Source organism: Plecotus auritus (assembly GCF_963455305.1).
Source record: "Plecotus auritus genome assembly, chromosome: 5".
NCBI lineage: Eukaryota > Metazoa > Chordata > Mammalia > Chiroptera > Vespertilionidae > Plecotus > Plecotus auritus.
The window spans coordinates 123,005,796-123,022,205 of NC_137776.1; the positions used below are offsets into that span (position 1 = coordinate 123,005,796).

Here is a 16,410-nt window from a genome sequence, read left to right on the forward strand (position 1 = left end):
GCGGGTGGAAGGGCGAGGGGGAGGGGAGGGGAGGGGCGGGGAGGCTGCGAGGGCGGGGCGGTGCTGAGCCACGCCCCCCGGGAGGCCAAGGCCGCGGCCACCGCTCCTCCCCCGCCCCCCGGGACCCCCGCGGATGCGGGGTGCCGACCCACCCAGCCAGCCTGCGAGACCCTGCTCCGCGTCTCAGCTGCAGTCCGGAGCAGAAACAGTGGGGGAGAAAGGGCCCAGGGCGCTCCCCTGCACCCCTCCCTGCGGGGCCCAGACTCACCCTTTGCTGCGGGTTATTGCCTTGGCCTCAGGCAGGTGGCGGCTGCTCCTCGGGTAAAGTGACGCCCAGTCACTCAAAGTCACTGAGGAGCGTGCTGGGCGGGATGCAGATCTCTGGACTAGAAGCTCCCTTCCTTCCCAAAGTGGGAGTTGGAGTTTCCACACGTGACTGTGGGCCCCCGAGACCCGAGAGAGACCCGCCGACTGGCGCTCCCGAAGGTCCCTTCCCGGCCGCAGCGCCCCATGAGAGTCCTTGGCTGCGCTCCGCGTGGCCACCGCGGCCGAGATTTCGGAATGGGAACTACGAATGTGGAAATCGCTCATTTAAATAATCAGTGCTCTCCTGTCTCCTAAGTAAGTAGCTTCCTTATCTACAGGGACGCGTGCACGGTTGTTTCGCCCTGATGCAAATTTGGCGAGATTTTCTATTTTTGACAACGGCTTGAAGTTCTTATAGTAAAAGAAGAATAGTTACCTGGTAAGAAGCAAGAGGTTTGAAACAAATTAGGAGAACTTTTTTTTTTAATTATTGGAAATTAGGAGAACTTTTATCTCCTTACCTCTCCCTCCACTAAGAAATATTTGGAGTGACTTCACAGGTTCCATGGCATGTCAGAATTAGAACTGGTAAGATTTGTGCATATCTATCTAATGAGTATTCACATAAGACCATTTTCTTGAGAATTACTCTCTCACTCAATCTGCATTTTTGGCAAAAAGTGTGAGATTAGAACTCGGTCATGAAGGCCCTGTTGTCAACTTCTGAAGTTTGTTGCTTATATGGATAATTTGAATTTTGTAGCCAATAGCAGAAATTGCTTTCCTAACCACATTAGCAGTTAGAATCGATTCAGAAGAAATGCACAGGAATAGAAATAAGGCTTATTTAGTAATATTTTGGATTGAGTTTGAGGCCATTGGAAACCAATCTTTGATAGTGACAATCTAGACAAGTTTAATGCTTAGAAATTTAGCTTGTGGACTTCTTGTTCCTTTCTCAAGGTGAAATTAATAGTTTAGAAACATTTAATATAGACAAAAATTTTTAATGGATACATTTCTTTTTAAAATATGTTTTCATTGATCTTACAGAGAGAGGAAGGGATAGAGAGAGAGAGACTTAGGAAACTGATAAGAGAGAATCATCCACCAGCTGCCTCCTACACTCTCCCACTGGTGATCAAGCCAGCAACCTGGGCATGTGCTATGACTGGGAATGGAACTGGCCACCTCTTGGTGCATGGGAGTAAACTCAATCAACTGAGCCACACCAGCTGGGCTTATTGAGTACATTTCATTGACACTCATGGGTTGAGAGGTTTCTTCCCCTCTTTCCCTGGCTTTTTGCACCCATAGGAATTAATATGAAAGAAGCCAATATATCTCTGCCATTTGATTGATGGATTTCTCTCAATTGGCAGTGTAAAATTTAAGAGTTTCTTAAATTATTTTCACTATTTTAATTGTCTTATAGATTTACCATAAATTTTCATTGCCATTTTCCACACAAAATTTTATAGAATGAGTTTGTGTGTTTTGGGCCTAATTTTTTGTCTAAGGCAACTATTCTTAAGTCTAAAAGTCTTTTTGATTCAACAACTTTCTCATCTGCCCTCTTATGTATCCAGGGCTAAAATAGTTCATTTTAATTTTTAACATGTAAATATTTTTTTAATCTTTTAAAATATATTTTTATTAATTTGAGAGAGAGAAAAACATCAATGATGAGAGAGAATCATCATAGGTCAGCTGTCTCCTGCACGCCCCCTATTGGAGATGTAGCCTAAAACCCTGGGCAAGTGCCTGAGTGGGAATCGAACTGTGACCTGGTTCATGGGTGAACACTCAACCACTGAGCCACACCAGCTGGGCTAAGATATAAATATTTGTCTAAAAAGTGGAAGGGGAGCTAGAGAGTCCAATAACAACATAATTGTCATAATCACTATAATATCACAGTTTCAGTTGAGCCTATATAGATAAAAGATAAAAGAATTGTCACTTAAAGAAGGCAATACAGACATCTGACTGGGCATAGTCACTGAAGATTTCTGTGGATCAGCAGTGAAAAAGAATTGAATGGAAATGTTGAAATTTTTCTTAAAATTCTATTTTTTTATTTTATTTTTCAATTAAGATATTTTTGACAGTCATCTTCAATGCTGCAGCATGCCATATTATTTTCATCTTCTTATTCTTATTCTTATCAAAAACTTCTAAACATGCCCTGGCGAGCTTGGCTCTGTGGACAGAACTTCGGCCCGTGGACTGAAAGGTCACAGGTTTGATTCCAGTCAAGGGCATGTATCTCGGTTGCAGGCTCAATCCCCAGTCCTGGTCAGGGCACATTCAGGAGGCAATGATCAAATATGTCTCTCTCACATTGATGTCTCTCTCTCTGTGTCTCTCCTCTTCCCTTCCACTCTCTCTAAAAATCAATGGAAAAATATCCTCAGATGTGGATTAACAAAAAGAAAACAAAAAAAACAAAACTTCTAAACATTGCTTTTCACAGGAATATTCAAAGACCTTTTTACTGTTATACTTCTTTTCATCTGTTTTGTTCAACTCCATGTTTAACCCAAGTATTATAATTCTAGCAGTTTAATCTGATTATTGTAATTATTTTTCTAATTTCTTAATGTCTGAAATCCATACTAGATTGTAAGCCCTGAGAGAGCAGTTGACATGTCACATATGTCACAGAGTTTCACATGTCATGCTTCTCTTCCAGATCCTCTGTACCTGGCAGAATAACCAATCCTCCTATCTAATAAAAGAGTAATATGCAAATTAACCATCACTCCACTTCACCCACAAGCCAATCAGGAGCAAATATGCAAATAAACCCAACCAAGATGGCTACAGCCACAGAGAGCAGGAGGGAGGCTTGGGTTTCCCCGGCAATGGAGGAAGCCAAGCTATCCGCCTGCCCTTGCCAGCCTAGGCCTCCACTCAAGGCTACAAAGTTTCAATGATAGAAGATACATAAACCCAAACAGAAATGGCGGCAGCCACAGAGCTGGAAAGAGCAGGAGGCTAGGGTTGCCCCCGGCAATGGAGGAAGCCAAGCTTTCCACACACCCTGGCCGGCCCAGGCCTAGTTAAGGCTACAAAGTTTCAATTGTAGAAGATACATAAATCCCCAAAAAAATGGCTGCCGCCAAGGAGCAAGCAGAAGGCTTGGCTCTGCTCCAGGCTACAAAGTTTCAATTGTAGAAGATAAATAAACCCCAAATACCAGGGCCTCCTCTTGGGTCACCAGGGGACGTGGCCGGCCTGCAAACCACTGCAGGCCCCTTGCCCAGGGCTCCCCACACCCCAAGGGAACCCCCACCCTGATCCGGGACACCCTTCAGGGCAAACCAGCTGGCCCCCACCCATGCACCAGGCCTCTATCCTATCTAATAAAAGAGTAATATGCAGATTGACCATCACTCCAACACACAAGATGGCTGCCCCCATGTGGTCAAAGATCCTGCCCCCATGTGGACACAAGATGGCCAGCAAGGGAGGGCAGTTGGGAGGGACCAGGCCTGCAAGGGAGGGCAGTTGTGGGCGATCAGGCCAGCAGGGGAGGGCAGTTGGGAGGGACCAGGCCTGCAAGGGAGGGCAGTTGGGGGCGATCAAGCCTGCAGGGGAGGGCAGTCAGGGGTGACCAAGCCAGCAGAGGAGGGAAGTTGGGGGCGACCAGGCCTGCAGGAAAAGGCAGTTGGGAGGGACCCAGGCCTGCAGGGGAGAGCAGTTGGGCAGGACCAGGCCTGCAGGGGCAAACAGGCTGGCAGGGGAGCAGTTAGACATCAATCAGGCTGGCAGGGGAGTGGTTAGGGGGTGATCAGGCCGGCAGGCAGAAGCGATTAGGGGCAATCAGGAAGGCAGGCAGGTGAGCAGTTGGGAGCCAGCAGTCCTGGATTGTGAGAGGGATGTCCAACTGCCCGTGTAAGCCCGATCCCACTGGGATCGGGCTTATACGGGCAGTCGGACATCCCTCGAGGGGTCCCAGATTGGAGAGGGTGCAGGCTGGGCTGAGAGACACCCCTCTCCCCCGTGCACGAATTTCGTGCACCGGGCCTCTAGTTTATATATATAAAAGACTAAGTGACCGACCCTACACCCCTCTGACCGACTGGCCAGCCAGCCGGTACATATGACGCGCACTGGCAATTTAAAAATAAACATTGACTGGTGCATGTGCGATATTCACACCTATTTGAGTGATAATTCCATCGATTCAACTGATGATGCCAAAAAGGAAAATTTTCCCATTGAATTTCTTAATAGTATTACTCCTTCAGGAATGCTGTGCCATAAATTAAAATTGAAAGTAGATTCAATCATCATGATCCTGAGAAATCTTAATAGTAAACAGGGTCTTGTAATGGTAATAGATTTATTATCAAAAGATTGCGGCCTAACATAGCCAAAGCTGAAGTATTAACAGGATCTGCAGAAGGAGAGGTTGTACTGATTCCAAGAATTGATTTGTCCCCATCTGACATCGGCCTCCCATTTAAATTAATTCGAAGACAGTTTCCCATTTGTGATGACTATTAATAAATCACAAGGACAAACTCTAGACAGACTAGGAATATTCCTACCTGAACCCGTTTTCGGACATGGTCAGTTATATGTTGCTTTCTTTCGAGTTCGAAGAGCGTGTGACATTAAAGTTAAAGTTGTAAATACTTCATCACAAGGGAAATTAGTCAAGCACTCTGAAAGCGTTTTTACTCTTAATGTGGTATACAGGGAGATATTAGAATAAGTTTAATCAATTTATCAGTCATTGTTTTTATCAATGTTTTTATATCATGGTTTTGTTGTTTTTTATATCATGCCTTTGTTGTTATATAATGTTATTGTTTATTTATTAATCAATTTATATGTTATTTTCATATACATTTTACTAATTTTCTTTTCTCTCTGACACTTCTATTATAGAGAAACGGAGAATAACAATTAAAATATTTCTTCTAATTAATTTCCTTTCAATGTGCACGAATCCATGCACTGGTCCACTAGTTAATTTATAATAAGCTATAACTATCAAACAGACCAGTTCAGTAATTAATACTTAGTATATGATGGGCAAGCCTTTCATTGTAGCTTACAATGATCCCTGCTTCCTGGTTTATGCCTTTGTGTAATCCCCTTCCATTGAGTGTGTGGTAGACTTATTGACTGGCTTCTAACATACATGATACATCAGAAGTGATGGATTTCTCTAACAAGATGGGGTTATAAAAAAGACTGTGGCTATAGTCTTAGATTCTCTCTCTCGTCCTCTTGGATTGTTCATTCTCGGGGAAGCCAGCTACCATGTCATCTGGCAACCCTGTAAGTGAATTCAGAATTAGGTCCTAGCCAAGTTGAGCATTGAAATGACTGCAGCCAGCACCTCAATTATAGCCTCCTGACAATCTCTGAGCCAGAATCACCCAGCTGAGCTGCTCCTGGATTCTTTATTCACAGAAACTATGAGATAATAAATGTTTCTTATTTCCAGCTACAGAATTTGGGGGTCATTTGTCACACAGCAATAGATAACTAATATAGCACTGTAATACCTGGAAGATAGCAAGTGCTCATTAATGGTAGCTCTTCTTTTACTGAATATAACTGGGTTTAGCATATGATACTTAATATCCTATAATGCTGAGTTTAGTGGTAATGTTTACAGTTGCAGTGAGAGAAGGTATCCAGAATTGGAAAGACTGACTTTACCAGATCTGTTATATATAGACTATCTTTGCTCCAAGATAATTTATTAAAATTTATTTCACATGACGCCCAAGATTTTCTTGAAAATAATGCAGTAGGCTTTCCCTCCTGGGAACATGCCAGGAGGCTTTGCCTTGCCTTTTCCCTCCTTCCCTCCCCTCCCCCTCACCATCCCCTATTCCCTAGTGCATTATCATTACCTTCCTCACTCCCAAGCTCCTAGGGCCCTTCCTTTACCTCCATAACTCACTTCCTCAGCCCACCTCACTTCCTCAGCCCACCTCTTCTATGAATTACTTCTATCTCTGTAATTTTCTAAATAAACTAGAGGCCTGGTGCACAAATTCGTGCACGGGTGGGGTCTGGCCAGCCCGCCCATATCAGGGCTGATAGGGCCAGGCCAGCCTAGGGGAGAGGACACAGGTGGTTGGTCGGGCCGGCCCTACCCCCATTCGGGGAGGGGGACCAATCGGGAGTGGGGCTGTTGGGGGGGAGGGGCCATGGGCTGTTTGCCGGCCCTGCCCCCATTCGGGGAGGGGGACCAATCAGGAGTGGGGCTGGTGCGGGGGAGGGGCCGTGGGCTGTTGGCCGGCCCCATCCTCTGGTTGAACTGGTACCCAGTCAAGGGAACAATTTGCATATTAGTCTTTTATTATATAGGATGTTCTCTTATAATTGGAACAAAAAAGAAAAAATAATGCAGTAGGGATATGAGGGTAAGTAGGGGTTTAGGTGAAACACAATTGGACATATATTGAAGTAGAGTGATTGGTGCTTGAGGCTTTCTTAGGTTGTTCCCTACTTCGTATGCCTTTTTTTTTTTTTTTTTTAATATATTTTATTGATTTTTTACAGAGAGGAAAGGAGAGGGACAGAGAGCCAGAAACATCGATGTGAGAGAAACATCGATCAGCCGCCTCCCGCACACCCCCCACTGGGGATGTGCCGGCAACCAAGGTACATGCCCTCGACCGGAATCGAACCTGGGACCTTTCAGTCCGCAGGCCGACGCTCTATCCACTGAGCCAAACCGGTTTCGGCTCGTATGCCTTTTTGAAATTTTCTAATAAATAGTTGTTTTAAGTATTTCATGGAATCATAGGTTTGGAGCTGAGGGGGATCTATTTTAATTATTTAATTTGATAGATGGGAAATTTAAGGCCCAGTGAAATTTAAGGACTCACCTAGAGTCTCCCAGTCTCAGTTTTGGTGATTTCATAGTTGCGTATTGAGGAGAAACTTCTAAATTCATAGCTCTTTATTTTCCAAAAACAGAATAACTTGCTCCAGATATCTCTGGACAGCTTCTACAACATGAAAATCTGAGCCTGCTCTTCACTGCCACATGTTGTAGACTGGCAAGTTATCTGGTTCCATCCATTTTTGAAAACAGGGTTTGAAGTCCTGGTGCTTCACACCAGTGGGTGCTGTTAGTTATTCTTTGATAAATAGTTTTAAGTCAGAATGACATCAACAAACAGTACATCTGCTTTATTCATATAATATATAAGGAACCAGTGTGTTCTACTCTCCACAGGGAGCATAAGCACATTCTGTACTTTGTTCTCCACTCCAATATCTTCTCTGGCTGGCATCTCAGTCTCAGCATTATTAGAATGGGCTCTTCCAGAGCCTTTTGGAGTTACTCAGCACATTCTTTATCCAGCTTTTTTTTCTAAGCCTATAGGCCAAACATGGCTGAACTAGGAGTAGAAAGGACTGACACAGAGCTCTTGGTTTTGAGTCAGAGGAGAGTAAGTGGTTCTGAGAACAACATCCTAAGGATCATAAAGAAGAGTAGGGATTAGCAGAAGGAGAAAAACAGGAAAAAATGTGTAGAGAGACTGAGCAGGAAGATAGTCTATATTAATATCTGAGACCCAAGACCTGCTACCCATGGATGGCTTTTATGGGTTCCCTACAGTATTTTAAATGGATGGCATAGTCCTCCATCCTCAGTCTTCCCCACTGTTGGGGATCAGTGTCTGTGCCAACTTGAATACCGCTTTAGCACCTAACAACTCCAAATATGGGCATTCTCCTGAATTGGCACTTGTCCGTTTCCATCCATCTAGATAAATTCCTAGTTTCCCAAGTCACAGAAATGTTGCTATCCTGACTAGAGCTCAGCTCTTGCCTACTTCCCTCAAACTCTTTTATTGTGGGCCTCCGTTTTGGTATTCCCCACATCACAGGAAATCGTCCTGACCATAAATCAAAAAATACCTGCATTTGTCTGGCCGGGTGTGGCTCAGTGACCCAGGTTGCGGGTTTGATCCTCAGTGGGGGATGTGCAGGAGACAGCCGATCAATGATTCTCTCTCACCATTGATGTTTCTAACTTTCTCTCCCTTCCTTTCTGAAATCAATAAAAAAATATTTTTTTAATATATTTTATTGATTTTTACAGAGAGGAAAGGAGAGGGATAGAGAGTTAGAAACATTGATGAGAGAAATATCAATCAGCTGCCTCCAGAACACCCCCCACTGAGGATGTGCCCACAACCAAGGTACATGCCCTTGACCGGAATCGAACCTGGGACCCCTCAGTCCGCAGGCCAATGCTTTATCCACTGAGCCAAACCGGCCAGGGCTAAAAAAATATTTTTAAAAAAATACTTGTAGAGGAGAAACCAAGATGGAGGCATAGGTAAGCACCTAAACTGCTGCCTTGCACAACAATTTCAAAACTACAACTAAAAGACAGAACGGACACCATCCAGAACCACAGGAAAGCTGGCTGAGTGAAAATTCTACAACTAGAAGGAAAGAGAAAAGCTCACAGAGAATTGGAGGTACGGCAAAGGGGCTTTGTGCGCGCAGAGAGGAAGGGTGGCTGAGAGCCTGGCTGACTTTCTCTGGCAGAAGGGGGAAGGAAGCCTCCGACCACACTGAACCCCAGTTCTGACTGCACTGAACCCCAGTCCCAGGCGAACCCCGTGGACCCAGGCTCATACAGGGGGTGTCTGGTCTGTCAGGTAGAGAGAAAGGCACCCGGAGACTCGGAGACCCGGGGGAGACCCGGGGAAGCCCCGGCGTGCCAGTGCGCACAAAGGCTGCGGAGGTTGCCACAGGCTTTCCCTAGCAGAAGAGAGTCAGAAGCTCCTGACTGCACTGAACCCCAGTTCTGACTGCACTGAACCCCAGGTCCAGGCGAGCCCCTGGGGACCCATGCTCTTACGGGGGGAATCTGGACTCTTGGGCGGAGACTCGGGAGCCGGGGAAGGCAAAGGTCTGGAGGTGCGCGCATGCCAGTGCGCACAAAGGCTGCGGAGGTTGCCACAGGCTTTCCCCAGTGGAAGGGAGTCAGAAGCTCCTGACTGCACTGAACCCCAGTTCTGACTGCACTGAACCCCAGTTCCAGGTGAGCCCCTGGAACCCACGCTCTTGTGGGGGGAATCTGGACTCTCGGGCGGAGACTCGGGAGCCGGGGAAGGCAGAGGTCTGAAGGTGCGCGCAAGGGCAAGGCTGACTGGAAGCCAAGACTGTCTGCTCCGCCCTGAGACTCCACCCCATCCAAGCTGAGCACAAAGGCTATTGCAATTTGGCAAGTCTAATCCTATAAGGCTGACTCCAACACTGAACTTCTCCCAGCGTAGACACAGCTGATCCTCACAGCCAACTGGCCTGGAGGTCAATTCCTCCCAGTGATACCAACAACAATCAAGACTTAACTACAACAAGGCTGTACACACAGTCCACAAAGGGGTGCACCAAGAGTGTCCACCTCAGGTTAACTGGGGAGGCTGAGCCACTGGGCCCTATAAGAAACCTAGCACACAAATCTACCCTACCAACTCAGGGAAGCAGTGAAAATGCGGCGTCAAAGAAACAGATCACAAACGAAAGAAATGGAGGAAAACAAACGACTGGATATAGAATTCAAAACCACGGTTATAAGGCTTTTCAAGAATATCCTAGAAAAGGCCGATAAATATAATGAGACCCTCGAAGATATGAAAAAGGACCAACTAGAAATTAAACATACACTGACTGAAATAAAAAATATTATACAGAGACCCAACAACAGACTAGAGGAACGCAAGAATCAAGTCAAAGAATTGAAATACAAAGAAGCAAAAAACACTCAACCGAAAAAGCAAAAAGAAAAAAAAATCCAAAAAGTTGAAGATAGTGTAAGAAGACTCTGGGACAACTTCAAGCATACCAACATCAGAATTATGGGGGTGCCAGAAGAAGAGAGAGAGCAAGATACTGAAAACCTATTTGAAGAAATAATGACAGAAAACTTCCCCCACCAAGTCCAGGAAGCACACAGAACCCCAAACAAAAGGAATCCAAAGAGGACCACACCAAGACACATCATAATTAAAATGCCAAGAGCAAAAGACAAAGAGAAAATATTAAAAACAGCAAGAGAAAAACAGATAATTACCTACAAGGGAGCACCCATACGATTGTCAGCTGATTTCTAAACAGAAACTATGCAGGCCAGACGGGAGTGGCAAGAAATATTCAAAGTGATGAATAGCAAGAACCTACTACCAAGATTACTCTACCCAGCAAAGCTATCATTCAGAATTGCAGGTCAGATAAAGAGCTTCACAGATAAGAAAAAGCTAAAGGAGTTCATCACCACCAAACCAGGATTACATGAAATGCTGAAGGGTATTCTTTAAGAAGAGGAGGAAGAAGAAAAAAGTAAAGATAAAAATTATGAACAACAAATACATATTTATCAACAAGTGAATCTAAAAATCAAGTGAATTAAAAACCTGAGGAACAGAATAATCTGGTGAATATAATAGAATCAGGGGCATAGAAAGGGAGTGGACTGATAATTCTCAGGGGGAAAGGGGTATGGGGGGGTTCAGGAAGAGACTGGACAAAAATCATACACCTATGGATGAGGACAGTGGTGGGGAGGTAAGGGCAGAAGGTGGAGTGGGAAACAGGTGGAGGGGAGCTATGGGGGGAAAAAGGAGAAACAATTGTAATAATCTGAATAAAGATTTACTTAAAAAATAAAAAATAAATAAAAATAAACAAATAAATAAAATAAAAAAAATACCTGTATTTGGAGAGAAACCAAGATGGCAGCATAGGTAAACACCTGAACTGCTGCCTCGCACAACAATTTCAAAACTACAACTAAAAGACAAACGGATATCATCCAGAACCATGGGAAGGCTGGCTGAGTGGAAATTCTACAACTAGAAAGGAAGAGAAAAGCACACTGAGATTCAGAGGAGCTGCGGAAGTAAAGGCAGAGGTATGGAGGCGCGCGCGCAGAGAGGGCTGGCAACTGAATACGAGGCTGGCTTTCTCAAGTGGGAGGGAGACAAAAGCTCCTGACTGCTCTGAACTCCAGTTCTGGGCGAGACTCTGGGGACCCAGACTCCTACGGGGAGAATCTGGACTGTCTGGCAGCGGGCGAAACTTGAGGGCGGCTTTCTCTCAGAGGTGCTTGCAGCGATTACGCAGGACACAGAGACCCAGGGGTCTCTTAGGGCAGGGCTGACGGGAAGCCACTGCTGTTTGCTCCGCCCTGAGATCCTGCCCCAGGAAGCCATTGCTGTTTGCTCCACCCTGAGACTCTGCCTCATTCAAGCTGAATGCAAAGGCTTTTGCATATGAATGGCCTGGTCCTTTGAATTTTAAACTTACCTAACAAACTGCAGCTGAGTCAGTGAGACCCAGAACATCCAAAAGAAGACCCAAGGCCCTGCAGCAGCTTGCATTGCTTCACAGCTGGTACTCATCTGGGCACCTCCAAAACCCAAACAAAGAAGAGGAATCTGCAGATCTCTCCGTAGCTCCTGCTGTGTGGCCTCAGGCAGAAGCTAAATTAGCACCTCTTTGGAGATCCAAGAGCCAGTGTAAACAGGGGTCAAAGTAGGACCATCCAGATTACAACTCCTCAGATCCATAAGGGACACACTCAAGGGGCAGACTCAGTGAGCACCAAGCCCCACTGAAGCGAGTCTTGCCTCATAAGGGTGTCTCCAGCACAGATGTTCTTCCATCGTAGACACAGCTGATGCTCACAGCCAATTGGCCTGGAGGTCAATTCCTCCCAGTGATACCAACAACAATCAAGACTTAACTACAACAAGACTGCACACAGCCCACAAAGGGTGCACCAAGAGTGTCCACCTCAGGTAACTGGGGAGGCTGAGCCACTGGGCCCTATAGGACACCTAGCACACAATGTCACTCTATCAACTCAGGGAAGAAGCCAAAATGCAGAGACAAAGAAACAGGTCACAAATGACAGAAATGGAGGAAAGCAAACGACTGGATAGAGTTTAAAACCATGGTTATAAGGTTTTTCAAGAATTTTCTAGAAAAGGCAGATAAATTTAGTGAGACCCTCGAGGATATGAAAAAGGACCAACTAGAAATTAAGCATCAGTGACTGAAATAAAAAAATAATATACAGAGATCCAACAGCAGACTAGAGGATCGCAAGAATCAAGTAAAAGATTTGAAATACAAAGAAGCAAAAAACACCCAACCAGAAAACAAAAAGAGAAAAGAATCCAAAAATATGAAGATAGTGTAAGGAGCCTCTGGGACAACTTCAAGCGTACCAACATCCGAATTATGGGGGTGCCAGAAGAAGAGAGAGAGCAAGATACTGAAAACCTATTTGAAGAAATAATGACAGAAAACTTCCCCCACCTGGTGAAAGAAATAGACTTACAAGTCCAGGAAGCACACAGAACCCCAAACAAAAAGAATCCAAAGAGGACCACACCAAGACACATCATAATTAAAATGCCAAGGGCAAAAGACAAAGAGAGAATATTAAAAGTAGCAAGAGAAAAACAGTTAGTTACCTACAAGGGAGCACCCATACGATTGTCAGCTGATTTCTAAACAGAAACTATGCAGGCCAGACGGGAGTGGCAAGAAATATTCAAAGTGATCAATAACAAGAGCCTACAACCAAGATTATTCTACCAGCAAAGCTATCATTCAGAATTGCAGGTCAGATAAAGAGCTTCACAGATAAGAAAAAGCTAAAGGAGTTCATCACCACCAAACCAGTATTATATGAAATGCTGAAATGTATTCTTTAAGAAGAGGAGGAAGAAGAAAAAGGTAAAGATGAAAATTATGAACAACAAATACATATCTATCAACAAGTGAATCTAAAAATCAAGTGAATGAAAAGTCTGATGAACAGAATAAACTGGTGAATATAATAGAAGCAGGGGCATAGAAAGGGAGTGGACTGCCAAAACCGGTTTGGCTCAGTGGATAGAGCGTCAGCCTGCGGACTGAAAGGTCCCAGGTTCGATTCCGGTCAAGGGCATGTAACTTGGTTACGGGCACATCCCCAGTGGGAGGTGTGCAAGAGGCAGCTGATTGATGTTTCTCTCTCATCAATGTTTCTGACTATCACCCTTCCTCTCTGTAAAAAAAATCAATAAAATATATTTAAAAAAAAAAAAAGAAAGGGAGTGGACTGACAATTCTCGGGGGGAAAAGGGTGTGGGGGGTGTGGGAAGAGACTGGATGAAAATCGTACACCTATGGATGAGGACAGTGGCAGGGGAGGTAAGGGCAGAGGGTGAGGTGGGAACTGGGTGGAGCTATGGGGGAAAAAAGAGGAACAACTGTAATAATCTGAACAATGAAGTGTTATTAAAAAAAAATACCTGCATTCTTTATTCCAAAGGTTAATTTTTAAAAACATTTTATTATCACACATACATACAACAAAATATAAACATAAATAAAAATAGTAGTGTAATGAACTCTTTTGCATCCATCACTCAGCTTCAACTCATAATCTTATTTCATGTAACCCCATACCTACTCCCACTCCTCCCCAAGTATTTTGTTGTTATTGTTAATCCTCACCTGATGATATTCTTTCCAATGATTTTTGGAGTGGAAGGGAAGGAGAGAGAGAGAAAAGCATCGATGTAAGAGAGACACATTGACTGGTTGCCTCCTTCACGCTCCTCGACCAGGTCTGGGGAGTGAACCTGAAACCCAGGTATGTGCCCTGGGCCAGGAATTGAACCTAAGACCCTTAGATTGGCAGGCCACTGAGCCACACTGGCCAGGGCCTCCCCAAGTATTTTGAAGCAAATACATCAATCATCTGCCTCCTGCACACCCCCTACTGGGGATATGCCCGCAACCAAGGTACATGCCCTTGATCGGAATCAAACCTGTACCCTTCAGTCCACAGGCCAACGCTCTATCCACTGAGCCAAACCGGTTAGGGCTCAACATGTATTTCTAAAAGATCTTTTTTAAAAACCATAACCACGAGGCTATTCTCACCATTTAAAAATTATTTTAATATTTTATTAAATATTTTATTAAATTTTTAATGAAAAATAACCTAGAAATACTGATATTGCATCATCTCTTATCCCTTCCCACTCCTCAAGGATCTATTTGAATTTGCCATACGCTCTTCGGTTGGTGAACTAGAATGTTGCTATCCTAGTCCTAACTTTTTCCAGCTTCTTCCATGCTTCAGAGAATACTAGTATAGGGTAGAGACTTTTTAAAAATATATATTTTTATTGATTTCAGAGAGGAAGGGAGAGGGAGAGAGATAGAAACATCAATGATAAGAAAGAATCATTGATCAGCTGCCTTCTGTATGCCCCACACTGGGGATCAAGCCCATAACCCATTCATGTGCCCTGACCAGGAATGGAACCATCACCTCTTGGTTCATAGGTTGATGCTCAGCCACTGAGCCATGCCAGCCTGGCTAGGGTAGAGACTTCTGAAGTCCTCCCTCCCCTAAGGATGGTTCATTATTCAGATCAAAGATGTCTAATACATAAGAACCAGAGACTGCCTAAAAATAATCTTAAAAGTAATACTCTATTTCCAGCTTATATTCAACCTAAGTTCAATAGGCTCCGTATTGTTTTACATCCCCTGATGAAAAGAATTGGGATCTGGCAAGAGCCTAGTGTGGTTGTGGGAGAGGTGTTGGCAAGATCTGTATTGCGGCTGAGGCCTGGGGCTAACCTGTCCGACTTCTCATCCGTGCAGAGCCTACTCGAGCCGCAGCCATGTCCGGAGACAAGATGATTTTTGATCCTACTATGAGCAAGAAGAAGAAGAAGAAGCCTTTTATGTTAGATGCGGAAGGAGATGCCCAGACAGAAGAAACTCAACCCTCAGAAACAAAAGAAGTGGAGCCAGAGCCCACTGAGGACAAAGATGTAGAGGCTGATGAAGAGGACAGTAGGAAAAAAGATGCCTCTGATGATCTAGATGACTTGAACTTCTTTAATCAAAAGAAAAATAAGAAAAAAACAAAAAAGATATTTGATATTGATGAGGCAGAAGAAGGTGTAAAGGATCTTAAGATTGAAAGTGATGTTCAAGCCCTAACCGGTTTGGCTCAGTGGATAGAGCGTAGGCCTGCGGACTCAAGGGTCCCAGGTTCGATTCCGATCAAGGGCATGTACCTTGGTTGCGGGCACATCCCCAGTAGGAGGTGTGCAGGAGGCAGCTGATCGATGTTTCTCTCTCATCGATGTTTCTAACTCTCTATCCCTCTCCTTTCCTCTCTGTAAAAAATCAATAAAATATATTTAAAAAAAAAAGAAAAAAGAAAGTGATGTTCAAGAACCAGCTGAACCAGAGGATGACCTTGACATTATGCTTGGCAATAAAAAGAAGAAAAAGAAAAATGTCAAGTTCCCAGATGAGGATGAAATTCTAGAGAAAGATGAAGCTTTAGAAGATGAAGACACCAAAAAAGATGATGGTATCTCATTCAGTAACCAGACAGGCCCTGCTTGGGCAGGCTCAGAAAGAGACTACACGTATGTGGAGCTACTGAATCGAGTGTTCAACATCATGAGGGAAAAGAATCCAGATATGGTTGCTGGAGAGAAAAGGAAATTTGTCATGAAACCTCCACAGGTCGTCCGAGTAGGAACCAAGAAAACTTCTTTTGTCAACTTTATAGGTATTTGTAAACTATTACATCGTCAGCCCAAACATCTCCTCGCATTTTTATTAGCTGAATTGGGTACAAGTGGTTCTATAGATGGTAATAACCAACTTGTAATCAAAGGAAGATTCCATCAGAAACAGATAGAAAATGTTTTGAGAAGATATATCAAGGAATATGTCACCTGTCACACATGCCAATCACCTGACACAATCCTACAAAAGGACACCCGACTCTATTTCTTACAGTGTGAAACGTGTCATTGATGCTCTGTTGCCAGCATCAAAACCGGCTTCCAGGCTGTCACGGGCAAGCGAGCACAGCTCTGTGCCAAAGCTAACTAATTTGCTAATCACCACTGATTTTGCAAAGTGTGTTGTGGAAATTTGGCTGGACTGGTTTACCATCAGAGTGGATATACCATTGTAGTAAAAAAAAAAAAAAAAAACAAGATAGAAAAGCTGCCAAGTTCTTTGGTGTAAGGCTGGTTGGTCTGAAATCCTTGCAAGATG

At 44.2% G+C, this 16,410-nt stretch overlaps 2 protein-coding genes across 3 annotated transcripts in view; both read left to right on the plus strand.

The window, feature by feature from the left end:
• Positions 1–54: 54 nt before the first annotated feature.
• Positions 55–16,242, plus strand: LOC308248310 (eukaryotic translation initiation factor 2 subunit 2-like; the record flags this gene model as incomplete). The annotated part of the gene is given in 4 exon segments (XM_080668292.1): positions 55–621; positions 14,986–15,312; positions 15,554–16,161; positions 16,165–16,242. Coding segments are annotated over 3 exon segments (993 nt in total). The 5' UTR covers positions 55–621; positions 14,986–15,005.
• PLIN2 (perilipin 2) overlaps positions 443–16,410 on the plus strand; it is a 123,500-nt gene continuing 107,532 nt past the window's right edge. The window contains exon 1 of one of the 2 annotated variants that reach the window (XM_080667677.1): positions 443–621. The gene's annotated coding sequence lies outside the window, so the exon portion shown is untranslated. The remainder of the gene's footprint in view (positions 622–16,410) is intronic. The other variant, XM_080667676.1, reaches the window with a different exon arrangement.